A 23,156-nucleotide genomic window follows, 5' to 3' on the forward strand; every position below is an offset into this window, starting at 1 on the left:
AACTAATGAAAACTCAATATGTGAAAACTAATACTTTTTTGTATTGAATTTTAAGGTCAAGTCAATCTTGAAGTTCAATTGCCATGTATGAAAACTCAATATATATATATATATATATATACATACCCTCACTGGCCATATACACGAATCATTTTTTCTATATCATTCAAAATAATGGTGCCGTAAATTGGGTGTGAAAAAAATATCCTTGCCATATGAAAATATTTCTGACATGCCTGAGGAAAAGATCTCAAATCACTGTATCAAAATTTTCAAAAATGTGGCTCTATTTACCTCAAAATCATTTTGCGCAAAACGCTGCTTGCCCCGGGCTTGCCCCATGATATTTTTGGGGTGCGATCCGGCCCCCCCCCCCCCCCTCGAGGTTCGGCGCCCCCACTTGTTCAGCAAACGTTTACAAAAAGCGTGAAACATGACCAGCTGTATTTTTTTTGGCATGGTCAACCCCCAGTGCACCATGCACACATATTGATAATTTAGTGACCCCCTTACCTATTGACATTCTTAGTCTTGCTCATCAATAATCAAACATTATATTTTCAAATAGAAGCCCTCACATTTCTGAATTAATGATAGTAAAAATCTTACTGAAAACTTTGGATTTCCTATATATTTGATAATGATCTTTCATACATTATGACCGGTTTGTTATTAATTTATTACTTTGATAGATATGGCTATTGGCGCCACCTTGGTGATTTCATTTCTAAATCGATCGTCAATATGCCCGATCATTGGAAGTGGCCCGATCTAGTTGATTTAGATATATTTCCATGGGCTTTGTCAAACAAAAATGATTTACCTCCCTCAAACAATTTGTTTAATATTGATAAAAGTTACATATGTCTATATTAAAAATATTCCAAATTATTTTATATATATTGATATCAAATACATTTTTTTTCTTTGAAATCTCGAGGTTTTATAACAGAAAAATTAGTGTTAACGAATGAGCCTGGACGAAAAGAGGGAGGAGACGTTTATTATTGACCGGATGAAAAGAAAGGAAGAGAAGGCAAAGCTTGGCAAAAAGATTGCTGTCTTGAGATTGATTTCGAGAAATTTGTAATATTGTAAGTCTTATTTAATGTGACATTATCCTAAATAAGTGAAAGGTCCATTTCATTCGTGTAATTCCCGAGATCCAGTGTGCATGTGGTCGTGACATTCATTGGCATTTGTGGCCGTGTGTAACTTTTAGCCTGGAGTCTCGGGAGTAAAAATTACGTAGGCTTACTCCCAATGACGCCTGGCACGGGAAGGCATTGGTGATTGGGCCACACGAAGGAGAGTTTTTGGAGAAAACAATGTTGCTCCAAAATATTTGATTTGTTTAACTTGCTAGCCACACACTTAATGTACATGGACAACAAGTTCAAATCCCCCATTACGTACATTTAATATTTATACTTAAAAATAATTATTAGAAATATTACAAAAAATTATGTAAGAAGATGAGCAGATAGATACTCACCGATGATCTTGTCGCCATTTTCCTTCTTTGTTGGTAGCCTAGTTACAAGACGCGTATAAGATCGGGCGACGATATCATGAGCAGTGCCAATTTCAAAAAAATAATAATAATATAAATCGGCTGATGAATATCGTGAATTGTAAATACTTGCAAGTTGCATTAGCCAATAAATATTTATTAGCTAATGCAAGTATTTTACAATTCACGATATTCATCAGCCGATTTATTTATTTATTTTTTTTAAATTGGCACTGCTCATGATATCGTCGTCCGATCTTATACGCGTCTTGTAACTAGGCTACCAACAAAGAAGGAAAATGGCGACAAGATCATCGGTGAGTATCTGCTCATCTTCTTACATAATTTTTCGTAATATTTATCGTTTTTAAGTATACTATAAATAAATGTACGTAATGGGGGGATTTGAACTTGTTGTCCATTTGTCATAAGTGTGTGGCTAGCAAGTTAAACAAATCAAGTATTTTGGAGCAACATTGTTTTCTCCAAAAACTCCTTCGTCTGGCCCAATGCCTTCCCGTGCCAGGCGTCATTGGGAGTAAGCCTACGTAGTAAATAATTTTTACTCCCCAGACGCCTCCAGGCTAGCCGTGTGTAAATACGAATACAGACGCAGTGGTACCGTTACCGGCGGTAGTCGGTATGGTTGTGGATCGTATTTAGTATTACCGAACACTTTTCATGAATTCAATCATATCAAACACATTAATCATTATTCTCATAAAATTCATCAAACTTTCACCATAAATACACAATTACCTACAAAATATAAATATGTAAAAATTTTGCCGAAATCGATTTTCTTTTTTACGATATTTATTATTAGCTTCCAATCGGTCCCCTCTTCGCATGTGAAATATTTTGGTCACAGTTGAAAAAGGTATGGTATTCCGAACGTGTGTTTTCTATGGGAAAATTGAGAAAACAACAAAAATCACCGATGAGCTATTTTGACCATATATTATTATTTTTAGAATATTAAGACTTTGAAAATGTGTTTTTGACCATTTTTCATCATCTTTCTATTCAACTTAAGTTCAAGTTCCCTTTGGAAGGATGTTGCAAAGTTTTGAGCGTATGAAATTATTTTCTGACGCATACGATGTGCGCGTTAGGTAATACAACAAGGCCGGTCGGTAATACAATCACTCACTATACCTCTATAGTTAAACTGTGAAGTATTCATATACTTATTAGACAGTCATGACAGTGGTGGCAGCCACGTGTCTGTATCTATAACTATAAGAGACATAGAAGACGTCTGACTCAGGAGATGCGCAGAGTAAGAGTGAGGGTTTATTGATACAGCCACTCTGGGCTTTCCTTGTTTCCAGTAGACAGAGAGTGATTGTTACATCATCAAGTTGGGCAGCATGCCTATGAGTGTGAGGGGTGCTAGTGCTACTCATATATTTGGTATAGATTCAAAGCAATACATCACAATACTTTAATCATGATAAAAATATAATAATAACACACACCCTCAGTGATAATTGGATGACATGTATTCTTAGTACAGTGCGTGTACCACTTTTGTTTATAATTTCACTATCATTTGATAAATGACATGCATTGACAAAAAGGAACTTTGGTGTTTAATTTTTCAAAATCACAAGCCCAAATTAGACATGCATGAGACCTTGTGACTGTTGACATTCAACTTCAAAATCTGATAAATTCATTGTTACCTTATATTTGTACATGTAGCATACTTGTGAGTTGGTCCTAGTTTCTGATAGCTGTTCTCATACCAACAACGGTGACGGAATGTTGTCTTCTTCTTCCATGATAGTGAGAGGGCAAATTACCAGCAATTTGGCAAAGGCTAATGAGCAAGGCAAACATTCGTGTTGAACTTGTATAGCTACATTTGCACATAGTCTGGGATATCGTCGGTGCGGACTTTTGCATTGCGCGCCAAGCTGATAATGTAAACAAACGTAGACTCTTCACTAGTCGCTTTGTAGCTATTTTTGCAGAGATTGCCTTCGCCAGGGTGTAAAACGGAAACGCGCACCCTGCCTGAGGTATTATGCAACAACAGTTGGCAACATACAACACAATTTTTTCTTTTAAACAAAAGAAAAAAAGATAAAAGCGTTTTCAGAATACCAATTTGAGATCGTGACGAAGAACGTTTTCAGAATACCACCCCTGGTGTTTAAAAAGAACGTAAACTAAGTAAATAAGGCTTAACATTAGATCTATTCACACAGGCTCAGCCGCATATGTTATTTAATTCCAGAGTCCACTGTTTTGAAAAGTGGACTCAGTAATTCAAAACAGTGGACTTGTGAATAAAATAGCGTACTCAACCATGACAACAAGCATCTATTTGTTGCACTGTGAGTAGTGTGAAAAAAGCACACATCACTTTTCAATATATTCGTAATTTATACAGGAAATCTGTATAAATTATGGGTCCAGCCAATTGTTTGAAAAAATACCTTTGTGAGTTCAGGCCTTTGTTTTTCAGGTCTTACGGCTGTTACTAATACTGGACTTGAACATTTAGTTAGCACAACATTATTTCAATTGAGTAATCTTTTTCAAATCTTTTTTTCCGCATGTAGGTAGAGTGAAAATCTGTCATCATGTCGGATTCCAAGTACTTCACCACAACAAAGAAAGGGGAGATCTATGAGCTGAAAGCAGACCTCAACAGCGATAGGAAAGAGAAGAAGAAAGAAGCTGTCAAGAAAGTAATTGCTAGCATGACAGTAGGAAAAGATGTCAGGTAAGTAGGAAGTAGTCTTGGCGGTTTATTTCCAATTGGTCTAATGCCGATTCGTCCTATTGCCAACTCGTCTACTGTCATTCGGTCTAACATCAGTTTGTCCACTATCCTTATGATCTAATTGTCATTCCGTCCACTCAACATTTCGTGTAATAACCAGTTGGTCCAATAGCCATTCCATATACCATTTGGTCTAATTGGACAAAATTAATTAAAAGAAAATGGGTATGAGACCAACTTGTTACGAGACAAAATGGCCATAGACGAAGTGATTATTGGACCAATGGCTGTTGGACGAAATGGCATTAGACTAAATAAAGGTAGACCATGTGATGATTGAACGAGTTGGAATAGACGAATCGGCAGTCAACCGTCTTGGCTCCTCCCTCTGTGTGTGAAAAATTAATTTTAGGAGTTATTTCTTTACTTGCACAGGGAGCACTTTTACTTTAAAATACAAGCAGCTGTAACCTCATTTTCTATGAATCGATGATGAAGTATGGCACACTAATTTTAAATACTGCACTATTTGGAATATTATTTATTCTATTAAGGTCTGTATTCAGTGTTAAAATTACTTTTTGTCTTGCCTGCATAGTAGAGGCAAGACAAGAGGCACTACATTTGGATGCCCATGGCTGCGTTTATAGCATTGAAATTTTAACCAAGATTAAGTTTCTGAAAGTAGAACCTATTTTATGAAACTTGGACATGAGGTTAACCTAATATCACTGATCATGTTTGCATGAGATTCAGTTTCAAATATCAAACATATTAGTGGTGTAAAATGTGAATTTGATTAAATTTTGACACTTCTGTTGGAGATTTCTTCAGCAGCCAAAATTCCTAGGCGAGCTCCTTGGAGGAACTGATTATGGCTGCCTGGTGCAGCCGGCTGCAGATCTGCTAGTTGAATTATTATCATGTTGGTAATCACTCAGTACTAGACATTGTATGAGAACATTTTCAGAGCAGACCAGAATGAGATCGCTCATCGCTCCCATGTATTTTCAACAATTTCTGAATTAAACACAAAAGAAGAAGGGTATCTTTTTTGCAAATCTCAAACAAAAAGATATACAACATAAGGTTGATTAAGATTGAAATCTTGAAAGTTTTGACTCATAGGAACTGCTGCTCATGGATAAATCCACCTCTATTGTGTATGTTGGGGTCTCCATGTTTCACACCAATTTCAATTATTATGGCAATATTCAATTTTATTTCATATTTTACCCCCTTAAATCCATTAAAATCATAACTACCTAATATATAAGCATGTCCTAGACTGTAAATTGCTTTATGCTCAAATTGAGTAGGTCAAATGGTGTTGCTGGTGTTACTTTTTCAAAATGCTATGCCTGATTATTGCGATGGTAAAATGAGTTGTAGAGTATTAGCCCCTGCTCTATACGACATAACACCAAGTCATAACCAATCTATTCTGTTTATTATTGGTAGCTCTCTGTTTCCAGATGTGGTTAACTGCATGCAGACTGACAACCTTGAGCTCAAGAAACTGGTCTATCTCTACCTGATGAATTACGCTAAGAGTCAACCAGACATGGCCATTATGGCTGTCAACACATTTGTCAAGGTATGAAAGAGTGTTATAAGCTACTGATAGATCTGTATCTGATTGGTGGAGAGTCAATCTGTCCATGAAAAATCACGTGCAAGTCACTTCATGAAACACTCTCTGGGTTGCAGGTACAGCTTTGGCGGTTTCCAACTTTTAGCTTGGAGTAATTATTCTTTATTATTTAATAGTCTTCTTACTAATGTTTTGGGATGATACCCATAGAAACTTGCATAGAAACTTACACTTTGTCTTGAACTTGGCAATTAGATTGTGATCTGCTAATGTATTCACCAAGTACTTGAAACACCTGCAATTTAGCTGCATCTTCACTGCTTAGCAAACTGTCCCTCCACACAAAGTCCTTCACCTGATGATAAAGCAAATATCATGGCATTGAAAATTTAATGAATAAACAATGAATCTATGATTTATTGGCTATCAAAATATTGTTATTAATTGAGGTATTACTCTGTTTCAGACAGGAAATCTGTCTTGAAATGCTAATGAAACCCAGACATTATTCCCATTATACCGCAATCCTTTCCACAGGGGTCCCAGGCAAATAATTTTGTTATTCCCCATCTCTGACATCTGTTGATCTTGGCTGAAAAAAGGTGGTGTGTGAGCAGTGCTTGACACTATTTGACAGGTATTCATTTGGGACAATACATCCCGATACCATAGTCTATCAGGTTGTGATGATCGAAATACCCAACCATGCAATGTCGTGCAGCCCTAGTGGGCAATATCTGTAACTGGGTGATGCCATATACATTAGCACCAACCAAACTGACTCCAAACCAACACACGATATGCCATTCTAGACCTGGTTGGGTACTGTAACAGCTTAACAGGAGGAGTAAAACCAAATAAATATAATAGCTTTTGTTGGTCTGGAGTCGGTCATGTTGATGTGACTGTTGCATTGATACTCTAATGTTACATGTATCATATTCCCAATGAATGTGATTCTTGTCAATCTTTGAAGCTAATAAATGCTTGATGTTCAATTCCTAATGTTATTAACCATTACGATCATTAGGACTGTGAGGACCCTAATCCGTTGATCCGTGCACTGGCAGTGCGCACCATGGGCTGCATCCGTGTGGACAAGATCACAGAGTACCTCTGCGAGCCACTCCGCAAGTGCCTCAAGGATGAGGATCCATACGTTCAGAAGACAGCTGCAGTGTGTGTTGCCAAACTGTACGACATCAACCCAGTGCTGGTAGAGGATCAAGGATTCATTGATCTTCTGCGGGAATTGCTCACTGCATCAAATCCTATGGTGAGTACCGGGGATAGTAATTACATAACACCTAACGCTTCCCTAAGGGACCACAAAGTGCTCCACAACAGTTCCCTTGGCTTTATGAGAGTGGCTTTTGCACACTCTGCATGTCGGGGTCCTGTCTTGCAAAGAGTTTCGATTGATCCATTCAATTGCAACTATGGAAAGCCAGCAACGTCAACATCTAAAATTACATGTTTGTTCAAAATATTTTTGAGAAATTATGTATATTCATACATTCACTGTCTTCTTGACAATTGACAATTTAGTACGGTATGCTTCTCTTTGTTTTCAAAGGACATTGAACAAATTTCCTAAGGAAAAATTATGACATTGATAGATTTCCATATACTTGAGATTGATCGGATCAATCATAATTAAGATGGAGCCCTGTAGTAAATTACTGCCCGGCCCCATTTACCTCACCAGAGGCCCTTTGCAGAAAGAGTTGCGTTAAAGTCAAACACAAGTCCCAAATACGCACACTCATTGGTTGAAAATCAAGGTGCGTTTGATACTTAGACTTATTTTTTATTATTTTGATTGCAACTCTATCTGTAACAGGCCCTTGGGCTGTTATTCTCTTACTCATGATTATTGATTATAATTTTTATTTCAGCATTTGCCCCTAAATCACTAACCATATCAATTCTTAAAGTCAAAGTGTAGTATGGTTAACTTTTCAATCTCAGACACTCCATCACCTCATATGATGAAAATGCATAATGTTGGAGAGGGGTTTTTTTTTGGGGGGGGTGTTACCCTGCTAATTCTTTCCATTGCCTTTCAATATGTTTAAATTTGGGCAGTCTTTGGGCTGGTTTTATTGTTAATATGTCTGTTTTATTTCTTACAAGAATTGGTCATCCATTAATTATATTTTCCTGCAAACCATAGGTTGTTGCTAATGCAGTGGCTGCCCTTTCTGAGATCAACGATGCCTCCCCAACAGGAAGTACTCTCTTCGACCTCAACTCACAAACCATCAACAAGCTTCTCACCGCCCTCAATGAATGCACCGAGTGAGTATTTATCTTTGTCTCTGAGGGTATTCACAAACTTAAATGTTATGTTTAGCAGTGGTATCTAAAGGTATATAATTCAAACATTTATTTTGAAGTAATATCATTGTATAAACTCATGGAAATATCCATGTAAGAGGTCATCTGAGGCACTCATCATAAATACTTAAAATCAATGTCATGCTTGGTCCATCCCCGAATTCATGGTTGTCACAGTTATAGTATAGTAATGGTTTATTGGTAATATACATACATGCTTGGCAGCCAGTGGCTGAAATATTCATGTTTACAAAATATGAGAACATACAAAGATATTTTACAAAGAGTACATAATTTAAAAAAAACAATCATTCAATACATAGTAGATTAAATTACACAAAGATTTCCATTATGAAGGATCTAATTAAGGAGTTCTAAGTGTAAGTGAAATTATAAATCGCATTCAATCAAATATTGCATAAAAAGACAGAAGAATGCAAAATGAAATCAAATGGTAAAACAAAAGAAAATCATATTCAGGAGGTCGGCAAAAAATCAAGTATTAGAAGATTTATTACTTATTAATGTGTAAACATAAATGTGTAATAATCTCATTAACGTTGCAAAGTATCAAATAAATAAAAAGAAACTAATGGAATGATATATTCAAAGGAGTTACCTGTATACTTATGTTAAATACAAAATCTGTGTGCTCTTCATGATAGTTTTTACATCAAATACATCATATACATTTTACACTTTGTTCCTTTCATTTTCAGAAGCCTGAAATACAGATATGAATACAGTATGAATAAAAAATCAAAGATTTGAATTTGAATATTGTATATTTCTTGCTTTAACCCAGTAAATAGGATCAGAAAAATAAGTTTAAATATCTTGGACGTAGCAAGACTTAAACCTATCTTCTACTGCTGGCCGGGCAGGGACCCAACCCCAGGCTTACTACTGGTCCATGACACATTCATAATGAGATTATGAGCAACAAATTCTTTAGCACCTCTGGTATAATTCTAACATGTATTCATATTCCACTGTCTGAATATTGCTCTAAATCGCTGTTAATGCTTGCTATTGAAAGACAGGAGGTATAAAACATCTGTTTTTCTAATCATCTTCTTTATTTTTCTTTAGGTGGGGTCAAATTTTCATCCTTGACTCATTGGCTAACTTTGGTCCCAAAGATGAGAAAGAAGCTCAGAGCATATGTGAACGGGTTACCCCTCGTTTAGCTCATGCCAATGCTGCTGTGGTCCTCTCAGCTGTGAAGGTACGTTTAGAGCAGTCAGTCAACCCTTACCCGGCTTAATTCTTTCAAAAGGATTCCTGTAAAGTTGATTTTATGACTTTTTTGTGATATGATGCCCCCTACTGAATGTTGCATTTAATACTTCACATTCCTTTTGAAACCCCTGTTAATACACCATTCCAATTTAGACATGGTACATTCTTGCTGTATTGAGGAAAAAGAATTTGTGTCATTGATATCTAAATAATAATGTAATTCCTTTCTTGGAAATTTCAAACTCTCAAATTTTCAAATTGGTTCTTTATACATATCTGAACATATGATATGCCACAAAATTTGCAATTTTACACATTACTCCATTCAAGCTTCTACAAATTACTTCCTTCAAGTGTGGAAACATGTAATGATCATCTCACTTCCCTTTCACAGGTTCTGATGAAATTCATGGAAATGATGCCACCTTCAGGGGACTACGTCAGCGCCCTTACCAAGAAGCTTTCCCCACCCCTCGTCACCCTTCTCTCCGCTGAACCGGAAGTCCAATACGTTGCTCTCCGAAATATCAACCTCATTGTACAGAAGAGGTAATGATTTCCTACTTAGTGCTACCATTTCTCCCTCATTGGCAGGGTCATCCCCTGATATATGATGATCGAGAGTATCCACTCTGAGACGTATGAAGGAATTCTAAAACAAAATGATGCATCATTGCATACCAAAGAAGGCATAAAAGGTCTTGTCGAGAATTGAATAACTGGAACAGTAGTTGTGTCTGAGGTTCAGAGTGAACAATATATTTTCAATTTACTGATCGGTTAAGATAGAACATGTAACTGCTGTTCCGCACCTTCACTTATTCATACAGGCTTGGCAGGTGTCCTTTATTATATGGAAGCACATTTACTTTTTCTTCTTTGGGACTTACTTCCTGACACTTTAAACATTATGTCTCTTGTATTCTTTGGTAATTTCAATTTCTCCTTTCATGACCGCCATCTACATGTGCAAAGGGATGTCAGTCATTTGGCCAGAATTTGGCAATTTCACAACCTTCCTATTGGCAACCATTTGGTCATTTGTCTACGTCACTGCTTGATGTTAGGGTATTGAAGGAGATGTGACATGGTTTGTGGAATGCTCAATTTATATTGCATTTTTCCATGTATTCCCACTTTTTCATATTGGGTTTGCAATCTACCCGTCTCTATGCGAAGTCGGTTCAGACACTCCCTTTCCCGGGACCTGTTGCAGATTGAGCTGGGATCAAATTTCATATGGACATGCGCATGATTAACAGGTTGTTTTTAAACTTAACTCTTTTTTCAAAAAGGCCCTGTCCAGTTTTCAACCTGTTTTTTATTAGGAAGAGGCATCTTGTCACAATAATGGTAATCACTGCACATTTCATTCTACTTGAAATATGTTTCTGATTTTCTTTTTAGACCTGACATCCTGAAGCACGAGATGAAGGTCTTCTTTGTAAAGTACAATGACCCAATCTACGTCAAACTGGAGAAGCTTGATATCATGATCCGTCTTGCATCTCAGGGTAACATCGCACAGGTCCTGGCTGAACTCAAGGAGTATGCCACAGAAGTCGATGTGGACTTTGTCCGCAAGTCCGTCCGTGCAATCGGACGTTGTGCCATCAAAGTAGAGGTATGCTCAAATCTCATCCATATCCTTGATATGTCTTATTCAATCAGAATTGCCCTCATGCACCTATGTGCATACCTAGGGCACATAAGTGTGCCCTAGGTCTCAAATTTCAGTTTGAGTAATTTATTGATAATGCCAATTTGAATGCCCAAGCTGACATTCATCATATTACCTATGTCAGAAAATAGAAGTATTTTGAATACTTGAATTTACGTAGATAAAATACTATGCCAATGGCCAAGTATTTTACTTTAACTCGAGTTCATGAAGTGTCTCAAGTAGAATCTAGCCACACATTTTAGAGATCTTGATTGGTAGGCTGGCGATTTTTTGCACCATCATCTCAAACTGCACCAATCTAGAGACTTCATTTATAAATGTGTTTTGTTCTATTATAGGAATCTGCTGAGCGATGTGTAAGTACGCTGCTTGACCTCATCCAAACGAAGGTCAACTACGTTGTCCAGGAGGCCATCGTCGTCATCAAGGATATCTTCCGCAAGTACCCTAACAAGTATGAAAGTATCATTGCTACACTTTGTGAGAACCTAGACTCTCTGGATGAACCTGAGGCAAGGTAGGAACAAATAACATTCTCTTTAACTTGTTTGTTTCATAATACTTGTGCCACCAATTTTGATTATCATAAGAGACTTGTGAGTTCACAACTTAGACTTCCAAGATAGTCTATTTTGCAAGTGGGAATTTAAAAAGTAAAGAAATATGATACTGAACAAGGAATCCCAATCCCAAGTTCAGGGAAGAATAAAGATTAATCAGTACAACTATGTTTGATGTCCCAGGAAAACTAGTGCTTTTATAATTTTTTTTTATAAAGGGAACTTGACGTGCTGTTCTCTAACAGAAAAGTAATGCAATTCTGTTTTCAAATTTCTATGGGAACCCTGCACACAGATATTATTCATAAATTTTTATGTTAATGCACCTATTCAAAAAGTGTAACTCTGGAATCAGAAAATATAATCTCTTTTAACCCTAAAACGACTGGTCTACTTGAGATGTATTGGGGGCTGGGGGAGGGGTCTCATGATGAACCCCCCTTCTGAAAATTGGCATGCACAAAAGGCTGAATTTTAGCATATTTTCAATAAAAATGCATCTATTAATCATTTTGTCTACAATGCACCAAGGTAATGAATGGGTACATGTACTGTATGATGTGAAAGCCAATGTGATATACCAAGCACATCAGCTTTAAAGCACTTGCTGAAATGCTCCTCAGGGAGGGGATGAAGTCCGCTTCACAACATGTATTCTTCTATTTGTTTCAGAGCCTCCATGATCTGGATCCTCGGAGAGTACGCAGAGCGTATCGACAACGCAGAGGAGCTCCTAGAAAGCTTTGTGGAAGGATTTCATGATGAGAACACCCAAGTACAGCTCCAGCTTCTTACCTCCATCGTCAAGCTCTTCTTGAAGAGACCTCAGGATACACAGGATCTGGTGCAGAATGTCCTCAGTCTGGCAACACAGGTTGGTAATATGCGTCCCATTTAACCTGTTGGAGACTGTTACTGCATATATGCAGGCTGGGATCTGTGGAAAAGAGGTTTTTGCATAATTAGGGTTAACTGGTAAACTCATTCGTTCAGTCATTTATCTTTGATTTGGAACTTATCACAGAGTTTGAGGTTTCCATTACCAATTTGAGGACTTCAGTGATTACAATATTTAATTTAAAGAAATTAATATCTCTCTAATTGTTTGAATGTCCTTGTTCTATTCAGGAATGCGATAACCCTGACCTGCGTGACCGTGGGTACATCTACTGGCGTCTGCTCTCTACCGACCCGGCTGCTGCCAAGGATGTCGTACTTGCCGAGAAGCCTCTCATCTCGGAGGAAACCGATCTCATCGAGCCAACTCTCCTGGATGAGCTCATCTGCTATATCGGCAGTCTTGCCTCTGTCTATCACAAGCCACCCAGCGCCTTTGTGGAAGGTCGCACTGCTACTAGGAGATTCCTTCCTACTCGTGCACCAGGGTGAGTAAGAGTACATTTAACACAGATTTTTCCCCACTCGTGACAGTATACATAAATTTAGATCCCTACTGAAACATACTGGTCAAGGAATTTAAATTATACCTAGCCAGGCACTCATAATATTAGAATGTAAAAGGATAATAATTACATTATGTTATGCAGGTCCTGCAGCTGATAAGCTAAAGTAGCTACTCTGGGAAAATATTTATCATTATTGTTGATGTTGTTACTGATGTTATTAATATAATCATCAATTATCCACCTTGCAGGAGCTCTGGTTCTACTTCACCAGAGACGGAGCAGGCACCGACCTCTGTGCCCGAGACCACGGTCATACCCCAGCAGCAGCACTCTGGTGGCGACCTGATTGGTGACCTGCTCAGTATCGACCTGGGAGACAGCGGCATGGGGCAGCAGCCTGGCATGCCCATGGGTATGAGTATGGGCATGACCATGGGTGGGCTGGGTGGAGCCCCGCAGCCAGAGAACACTGGTGCCGTGGACCTCCTCGGAGACAACATGGAGAGCTTGGTAAGACAACCCAGAAGAGAGTTTATTGTCAGTGACAAATTTGCTGTTAGCCAGCTTCAAAGATTTCTGTAATTAGTATTAGTGATGAGTTGAAAATCAGAGCCAGTTTTGGTACTGTTCTCAAAATGATTCCAAACAGCATCCAATAAAGAGTTGCCATAGTGTTTAACCAAAGTCAATTGATCTGAATTTCCTACATATTTTGAAATCAAACTCAGTTGAGTTTTATTTGAATCTATTGCAACTCTTTGAAAAGATGGGGTACAGGGACCTGTTTCATAAAAGACTTACAACTGACGTATGGTAACAGGGTTCAGCAGCCAATCTCAATCAAGGTTTCAATCGTAATAGCTAATTCACAATCGTTGTAAGTCTTTATAATGCAGTTCCCAAATACACATGCACCATGATTATACTAGGATGCATTTGTGACTTCAAATTTCCATTTCTCTCCTCTTCTCTCCTGGCTATTAGATCCTTGGAACCAACACCCCTACAGCAGCAGCTGGGGCACCACCTCCGGGTCCTGGGGGTGCTAACATGGCAGCTCTTGGTGACATCTTTGGTCTAGCAGGTGGAACATCAGAGGTCTACACGCCACCTAAGCAGGTTAGTTATCCATGCCCCTTCCATGGCTGAGATTTGAACTCACGACCCTCTGTTTCAAAGTCCAGAGACTAATCCACTGGGCCACGACGCTCCATGATAAGCTGCTTGGAGAATTCCTGCGGAAAAGATATGCGACTCTAAGTTTTGACAAGTTGCCTTAATGAATGTATAAAAAAAAAATTAATGAAATAAGAAACAAACTATGAATGAGTCATCGGATCAGAGTGAATGGAATATGGGGTAAATGAATTTATTTCATGAATTTTTTTTTCTTATATTTTTCTATGTTCTTTGAGATTGATTGAAGTAGCATGTTTAAAACATGTTTTGAAATAAAGCAATTTGATTGTGTCATCGCTGGCCAATTGTGCCATGGACATGCAGATGGTATGTAATTTTCTGATGCCTTTCATAAAACTCCCTATTGTGTAATATTTTTTTTGTCTGTTTTTTTTAGATGTGGTTGCCAGCAAGCAAAGGGAAAGGTTTGGAGATCCTGGGCACCTTCAGTAGGAAGCAAGGCAACCCACAGATGGTCATGACATTCTCAAACAAAGCCATGCAACCAATGACCGGCTTTGCTGTTCAGTTCAACAAGAACAGGTTGGTGTTAAGTGTGAGAGAGAACGGGGGAGCATTTCATCTGATAAGTTGTCGGGGGAGTGTTTCATCAACATTTTTCGTCCGACAAGATGTCAGATCTGATATTTTACCTAGATTTTGATTGGCTGAGAGGCACTGGTACTGTGGAAACTAGGATAAAACAGGACTTGTCGGATACAACTGCAACAGGTCCTTTCATGAAATGCTCCCCGGATCTGAAAACTTTCTTTGATTCTGATTGGCTGAGAAGCACTGTTACTATAGTAGCTGTAGGATAAAACTAGACCTTTCTAATAAAACATCTGACAAGTCCTTTAATGAAATGCTCCCCTGAAAAACACTGTGTAGTCTTTTATAGATTGTTTTTTAGTCTTAAATCAAAGCTTTTGAGATAGCTTTTGATAGTACAGTGAAAAGATTAATTTATAACTTTATTTGTGTAGAAAAAAAAATAAATGTCTTGAGGATAAAAGTACTGAATTTGCTACTTGGGAGCATGAAAAAATTATTAGTGTAGTAGGTTTCACGCTCCATCATGTACCGGTATCTTCCTTGGGTAAATGTTGGTCCTGAAAAGGACCACCCAAACTTGACGTTTCGACAAGTCTGTTCTTGTCGTCTTCAGGAGAATGGGCATTTATTGGGCTTATATGTTGACTTATGGAGACTTGACTCTACCTTCTCTTTGTTTGTATGTACCCTTTGTATGATACCTGGTTCTGCCCTCGCAATTCCCAGCCCAACGAGTCAAAGCCAGTCCATTGATACTAGTCTACCCCTCTGCCAAAAGCATCTTTCATCCACTGTCAAGTCTACTACTCTATTAAGACAACTTCTGTCCATGATGATTTTATGACTTCCGTATTTGTGTATTCTTTCTGTAGCTTTGGTCTGGTACCCGGGTCTGCCCTCACGATACCCAGCCCGCTGAGTCCAAACCAGTCCATCGATACCACTCTTCCCCTCAGTGCCAATGGGCCTATCCAGAGGATGGATCCACTGACCAACCTTCAGGTGGCTGTCAAGAACTGTATTGATGTCTTCTACTTCAGCACCACTGTCCCTATCAATGTTCTCCTTGTGGAGGATGGTCAGATGGGTAAGAACCAGTTCCAATCTCTTCATTTGGGGAATACACTCATGAATTAACTCGTAACATGCCACTCTCACCACTTGGCATCAAATAATATACATAAATCCCAATGGGCTGCGCTTCATCATGAAATTTAAGAGATAAGCCATTCTTGGGTTTACATTTGGTTCATTCCAAGTCAAGGTATTTTTCTATGGTCATGGAATTTCCGAATTATTTGTTCTGAAGAAAAATGATAGGGAATACTTGGGAATTTATTAAAGGAGAATGAAACCCTTGAAACCAGCTGAATCCATATCAAAGAGAAAAATCAAAGAAACATATTGTTGAAGGTTTGAGGAAGATTGAATGAATAATAAGAAAGTTATGAGCATTTGAATGTCGAGATCGCTGATGCCATGTAGATCCTCCCATTGGCAATGCGATCAAGATCTGTGATGTCACACACGTACAACTCCCTCATTACTTTAGTACTTATTTCACTTATATTCTCACTTTTATAGAGTCTATCACAAGGTGAGGTGTTCTCTTTATATTAGAGGACAAGTACAGAGGTTTCACAACATTATATCATTGATGAATCGTTTGTCATATGATTAGAATGAGCAAAAAGAGATGTTTTGGGGTATATTTTCAGTGTCCAAAAGGGGAGAGTTGTTCATCTGTGACATCATAGATCTTGGTCGCATTGCCAATAGGAGGATCGCCATAGCATTAGTGAATCTCGACATTCAAATGCTCATAACTCTTCTATTGCTAGTCCTATTTTACTCAAACTTTTGTTGATCTTATTCTTTGATTTTTCTGCTTTCACAAAAGCTAACTTGCTCCAAGAGTTTCATTCTCCTTTAAGTACTTTTGGAAGTCATGGAAAATAATCATTATCACCACAATCACTACCATCTTCATCACCACAATCGCTACCATCATCACTATCACCATCATTATCATCATCATAGTCTTCATCATCATCTTCATAATGTTCTTCATCATTATCATCATTATTATCGTCATCATCACCATCATAACTGTTATCATCATGGTCTTCATCATCATCATCATCTTCATAATGTTCTTTATCACTATCATCATCATCACGATTATCATCATCATGGTCATCACATTGATCCTTACTGCCACCATCTCCATGCCTCAATAGCACCGTCACAATTGGTATCAACCTTTTAGCAGTACTTACCTTCCTCATTCAGAATATATTCAATGATGATAGAAATGAAATTTTCTCCTCTTGCCTCTTTCTCCAGATCGTAAAGTGTTCCTAGCCACCTGGAAGGACATCCCTTCATCCAACGAGGTTCAGGCTCAAATCAATAACTGCAATTTATCATCAGGTAACAAATCATTCAGGGTGGTTTCAATAGTTGTTGGTTGCAGGATGACTTAAAATATGCAGGGACATAAACCATCCTTGAAGTGTTTTTTTTTTCCTAAGGTTGAACATTACAAAGTGTTAAGTCTATTTCTAGATTTCACAAATAATTTGCTGTATTAATTTATGCATTGAATTGATTGATGAGAGTGGGGAAAAAAATGATTGTTCGAGAGTAACCTAATGAAAAAAACTGAAAATCCATATTTTATTTGAAACAGAAATAAAAAAAAATAGAAATCCTCTGAAAATTAATTTTTCTTGATTGATCGTAGGCCCGGCAGCCACTGAGCAGCGCCAGATCGATGTTGCTCTATCCCTTAAATTGTTGAATGCCAAACAGTAGCAGCAACCCCCAATTTTTTTTTTGTCTTTTGGTCTGACGCGGCCGGGTTTGAACTCCTGACCTCCCTGTTGTGAGACGGATGCTCTATCAACTGAGCCAAAACACTGTTGCAAGATTGAATATTAAAGTTTTCCCAACATTTACACTGACTTTAATTTGGAAAGCCAAATGTTTAGATCAAGGATGTTGAGGTCAAAGATCATAGAGGTCATTGTATACATGAAAACCAGTTTTGTTTACGGTGTGATTTAAGGAGCCCTCCCGAACACAAAATGAATGAATTAGGAATGCTTGCCTTTGGGCAATTCTAGAACAAATATATCTCTTTGTGCGCTGGGCTATGAACCCGTCTGTGCTGAATAATTTTCAGGGAAGGAAACTATGGATTGTTTGAGCGTGAAATGCGAAGTTCATGCAGCACCGAGTGTGGAAAGGGTTAAACATCCAACCCCCTATATGTGTGACGTTCCTGAGATGACTTGTTAATATTTTGTAGTTCATGAAAAGTTATGAAAAGTGTAATGCTCTTGGGTTTTCATGGCTTACGCAGTTTATAAAGTGAAGTAAGAATGGAGGAAAAAAATGGGGGTCAACCATACATGAAGGGTGATTACTTTATGGTATTACCCCTCTATTCATCCCTTTATAGAACAAGCAACAAACAGGCTTCGGCAGAATAATATTTTCACGGTGGCCAACCGGAATGTAGATGGTCAGGACATGCTGTACCAATCACTCCGACTGACCAATAACATCTGGGTACTGTCAGAACTAAAGATGATTCCAGGAAACCCCACAGTCCAAGTAAGTTTGCTCTCACATTCCATCAGTTAAAGCAGGGGGTGATTTGTAGTTGAGTGTTGGTGTTTGTGTAGGTGCTGATGTAGAACAAAATGTAGATTACTGTCCCTAGCTTCAACACCTCATGTGAGTTTACCAATGATTCAAATCACACTACTGAAAGCTTTGCATCAAGCAAGATTCATCCCAGGATGAACATCTTCGTAAATTTGGTGCTAGGTGTAGAAATTGACCCAACACCAACACTAAACAGGTCAACGCCAAACTTGAAATCACCCAATGTTTTATACGAAATTGATACCATTCAAGTGCTTATCCAAAAATAGGTGTCCTTCATCACCTGCGTATTTTACAGTCCAAGTAGTTTTGCTCTTTCATTTCATCTCTTGCAGTAATGTTTTTATTGAGTTTTCATGGGGAATTCAATACTATTTATGGATTGGAGTCTTGAGATCCAGACAAAAAAATGATGAAGATACCATTTAATATTCTGTATTAATGAATTGAGTTATACAATATAGTTTGATTTCTTTATTTCAATATTTTGAGCTTGTCAGTTGTTTTGTGTCGTAGTAGTATTGTGACACTGTTCCCTTGAGCATTATATCAATTTAACTATCTGACTTCTGTTCTATTACAGCTCTCCCTCAAGACACGAGCCCTGGATGTGATACCACCTATCCAGAAAGCCTACAATGACATCATGCTGAACTAGAAAATGATATCCACCCACTCATCAATCTTGTGTTAACCATTTCATCAACTTATCTATTCAGTGTTGTATTGAAGTACATTGTTGCATTGTGATTATGATTTTAAAGACAGCATAGCTTATCCACTTTGAACAGCGCCCTCTCAAGTTACTGGAACATTACCCAGGGTGCAACATCTTTATTCACAGTCTTATAATATATGCCTACCAATTTAAACTTCCATTATTATTTACAAAATTCATATCACAGTATTTTCCAAAAAATCGATTATTTAAAGGTGGCTTTCGTTTATTCCTCAGTTTTCAAGAAAGATTGAATAAGCATCATAATTCTGAAATTCACAATAAATTTCTGATTGTTTTATGAAAGGGTGTATGTGTAAAGGCTAACCCTGATAGACATAGCCCTGTGTGATGAGACTCTCTGTGCTTGAGCTCAGTGTAGTCACTTTCACTTAAGATGGCAGACTCTATGGCTATGAGTGAACACTTAACACACAGCACCAGTATACAATACATATCTTCAAGCCACATTTTGTTATCTGTTTTCAGACCAAAGGTCATATTATTGTTTCAATGAATTCTGATCATTCACGAGCACTTCAGAATGATTGAAGTTCAAAATGGTAGTATATACATATAGCTGCAAATATTGTTCTCATTATTCAATGTATAAATTTAGCCAATGGTGCTTGTCCAACGTAATTTAAACTCCTGTGGCTCCTTCAGAAACCAAATTCAAGATGTATTGGAAACCCATTTTTTGTAGCATATAGGTGTACATTTTAGCAAGACAAGGCATTGATAATATTCCCTTCTTAAACATGTACCTCTCTCTCAAATATGTTACAGGAATACTTAAGTATATTGTAAAGATATAGTCTTTATAGACTTTTTATTATTATCAATAATAATAACAAGTCTAATCGAACAAGAATTAATGAGCTCACTTCATCTGATGTTACAACCCCGTATGCTAATCGTCATGGCCCAAAGTAAGTACGTATTAGCTCACTGGAAACTACCAACAGAGTATTTCAACCAGCAGATCTTTCATTTGAAATTATATATGCATGGTCAGGTTAATTATGTTGTTTAAGCAATTTTTGAGAGCTAATGCATAAACTAAGCCTTTGGTATTATGGCTGTCTTTGTAAACAGGTGTATCAATTTCAGGATCCTTAATAAAAAATTGATATTCTATAATGATCATGTTGATTTTTGTGCCCCCCCCAGAAAAAAATGGAGACCTTATATAGTGATTTATAGATTGAATCTTGCATATGCGGAAGATGTTGAATAGTCTGTACATCTTTATTGATTTTAGGAGATAATTTTAGTCACTAATTTAACTATTTTCTTCATAAAAAGATAATAAAAATAGAATATACTATCATCATTTCAAAGTTTACCATCCTTTCCTCTATTCTACTTCTCACATGATTACTATATACCTGTCACAAACAATGTGTGTTTGGTATTTCCTCTTGAATCGGCAGGTAATTATCTCAAGGCAAATGATTATTGCTGGTACCATGGTGTCATAGGGGGTATTGCAACAAAACATTTGCAATCAATTTCAACTCAAGCAAATTGATTTATGTATACATGTTGATACGAGAAGTAGACCACCGATCAATCGCAAATTTGCAATTAAATGCAAGACTTGTGATTGATTTGGGGACCTAAAATTGACTCGCAGGCGATTGCTGGTTTCTTGCAACACTCCATTAGACATGCACCTGAAGAGATGGTAGTATGACCATGTGGCATACTCTTTTTGTAATTCTAGTTCATGAAGTCCTACCAGCAGAATTAAGTTGTATAATAACTTTTCATTGTGGTCATGTATGCTATAGCTTCAAATGAAATGGATTGTACCCAAAATTCACACCAAAGTTTTCTTTTTACTCTGCTTCTTCAGCCTCTAATTAAGTTATCATAATCATTACGAGTCAAGCTCACCTTATATCAAACAGAATATATTTCTAGATAGATAGCTTTATATATTAAGTACATTTACTATTATCTGTGTTAGTATTAACTGTTAAGTTTGTTTTGTGATGCTTGTTTAGGTCTGAATTATAATGTGATAATCTTGTTTTCTCAAGACCAAAACAAATTACATATGCTCTGTATGACAGTTTCAACCCTGGCCTGAGGCCTTGTCTAGCAAATTAGTAATGGTTCTAATTTACTATTATCATTTGAAGTAATGAATTGTTGAAAAGATAATTTGTTATGTCTAGTATACTCACATGCAAGTTAATTTTGTCTATGACTTTTACATTGGCTAGTATTTCTTATTTGATATCATGATTCAAAATTGACTTTCTGATTTCTGTCACATTTCATTATCAAATTATGTGAAGATAACAATAGTTGGAGTGAGGAACATTTTGAAGTATTGCAAAAAATTTAATTGTTAATTAAATTTACCAGTCTACTCCAATTCACAGTAAATCAGTCATTATATTTGTGTTTTATGTGCATTTTTTTGTTTAGTTAATATGTTTTGGTATTATTAATGGATTTCCTTTTTCTGAGGAAACTCACAATGGATTACAATATGATATTGTACAATAACTTTCAAAATTGAGAGAGAGGGAGAGAGAGAAGAGAAAGTAGGAGACACGGGAGAAATGGGTAGAGGCGAAGAAAGACAAACATTAAAATACAAGATACATAAAAGACAAAAGTACATCCAGTGGTACTGATGCAGTTCAGTTAGTTTCAAAAGGCAAAATTCAGAGAGATAAAAGAGTGGAATGAATGTTTCAATGTTTGACTGGGCAAAGAAGTAACCAATAGTGATAATACACTCCAGGGTTCCATTTTATTTTTTTTTTAATTTGCTATGATAGCAAATCTTGTTGGAATGTCAACTTTTATTGGAAGAGCCGATAAGGAAACAGATTGTGCACTGTTGTCATGGTAGTTGACATTCCAGCAAGAGTTGATATCGAATCAACTTTTTTTTCATGAAATATGACCCAGAAGTGATTTGAAATTGAATATGTTTGAATTAGTAGGTTTATGATAGGAGCCATTTGGGGCTTCTTGACTCTGTCGACAGTCATACTTTTTTAAATAATCACTTGGGTAATTGATAAATTCATACGTGTACATTTTACCTCTTAGACAATGAATATCATCCTCTCCGCTCTCTCTCTTCATATCTCTCTCCCACTTCATCTCTCCCTCTCTCTCTACCCTCCCCCCCCCCCCCCTTCTCTTAAAAAATCTGTCAAGTGCTTTAATACGTTCCAATATTTTTTTTTGTATAATATACTGGAAATTGCATTATTCTCTATTTCATTAATTTGTTTTAAATACCAAAAAGGAAATGATGTGGAGGGAAAAAAACGTGAGCATAATGTCATTGCATAAACAGCTTCAATGGGATATTAGTCATTCTGTCTGGTTATATATCATGTTCTTTTTTTTTTCTTCTAGGTTTTGTTTCAAAGCCATGAAAAGGAGCTTCCTGCGACGTGAAATATATCAGTCTTGTGACCTTGACACACCTGGCACAACTTCCTATTTGACCTCTGCTTTAACATCGACTGGTTGGAACCACATTGTCATGTTCGTGGAAGTATACGCGTAGGATGGAGAAGATAAATAAAACATTCGTTTGTGGAAAAATAAAATGTGTATAGCACGGGCGTAAATCCCGGGGGAATGGGGGGTACATCCCACCACTTTGCGGAGAGGGGGATGGCATGTACAATCACCCCCCCCCCACACGCACACACACACACACACTTTTCAAGATAGAAAAAAAAATATTTTTAATCATCAAATGGTTAATTTTGCATTCTAAAGATGCAAACATTTCTCGCGCAATTATATACATATAGCCCGTAATGTGATAATTACACACCACTTGAAAGTGGTTTGGGGGCAACATTTTTTCGTCCAACTACTGAAAATTTGCTCGCTTGCTTCGCTCGCTCACATTTGGATATTAACTGTAGTTCAGTAGTTTATAACACAAGAAATTCATTTTTATA

At 37.2% G+C, this 23,156-nt stretch overlaps 1 protein-coding gene across 1 annotated transcript; it reads left to right on the top strand.

The window, feature by feature from the left end:
- The first annotated feature begins 950 nt into the window (after window positions 1-950).
- Window positions 951-21,603, top strand: LOC129254616 (AP-1 complex subunit beta-1-like). Its single transcript, XM_054893120.2, has 18 exons — window positions 951-1,094; window positions 4,087-4,250; window positions 5,712-5,847; window positions 6,875-7,120; window positions 8,021-8,145; window positions 9,277-9,412; window positions 9,821-9,975; window positions 10,834-11,050; window positions 11,449-11,627; window positions 12,343-12,544; window positions 12,799-13,055; window positions 13,325-13,586; window positions 14,061-14,195; window positions 14,653-14,798; window positions 15,683-15,897; window positions 17,157-17,243; window positions 18,277-18,431; window positions 19,069-21,603. Exons 2-18 carry the CDS (start codon window positions 4,108-4,110, stop codon window positions 19,141-19,143), a joined length of 2,871 nt encoding a protein of 956 aa, XP_054749095.2. The 5' UTR covers window positions 951-1,094; window positions 4,087-4,107; the 3' UTR covers window positions 19,144-21,603.
- The last annotated feature ends 1,553 nt before the right edge of the window (window positions 21,604-23,156 follow it).

The sequence above is a fragment of the Lytechinus pictus genome, chromosome 2 (assembly GCF_037042905.1).
Source record: "Lytechinus pictus isolate F3 Inbred chromosome 2, Lp3.0, whole genome shotgun sequence".
NCBI lineage: Eukaryota > Metazoa > Echinodermata > Echinoidea > Temnopleuroida > Toxopneustidae > Lytechinus > Lytechinus pictus.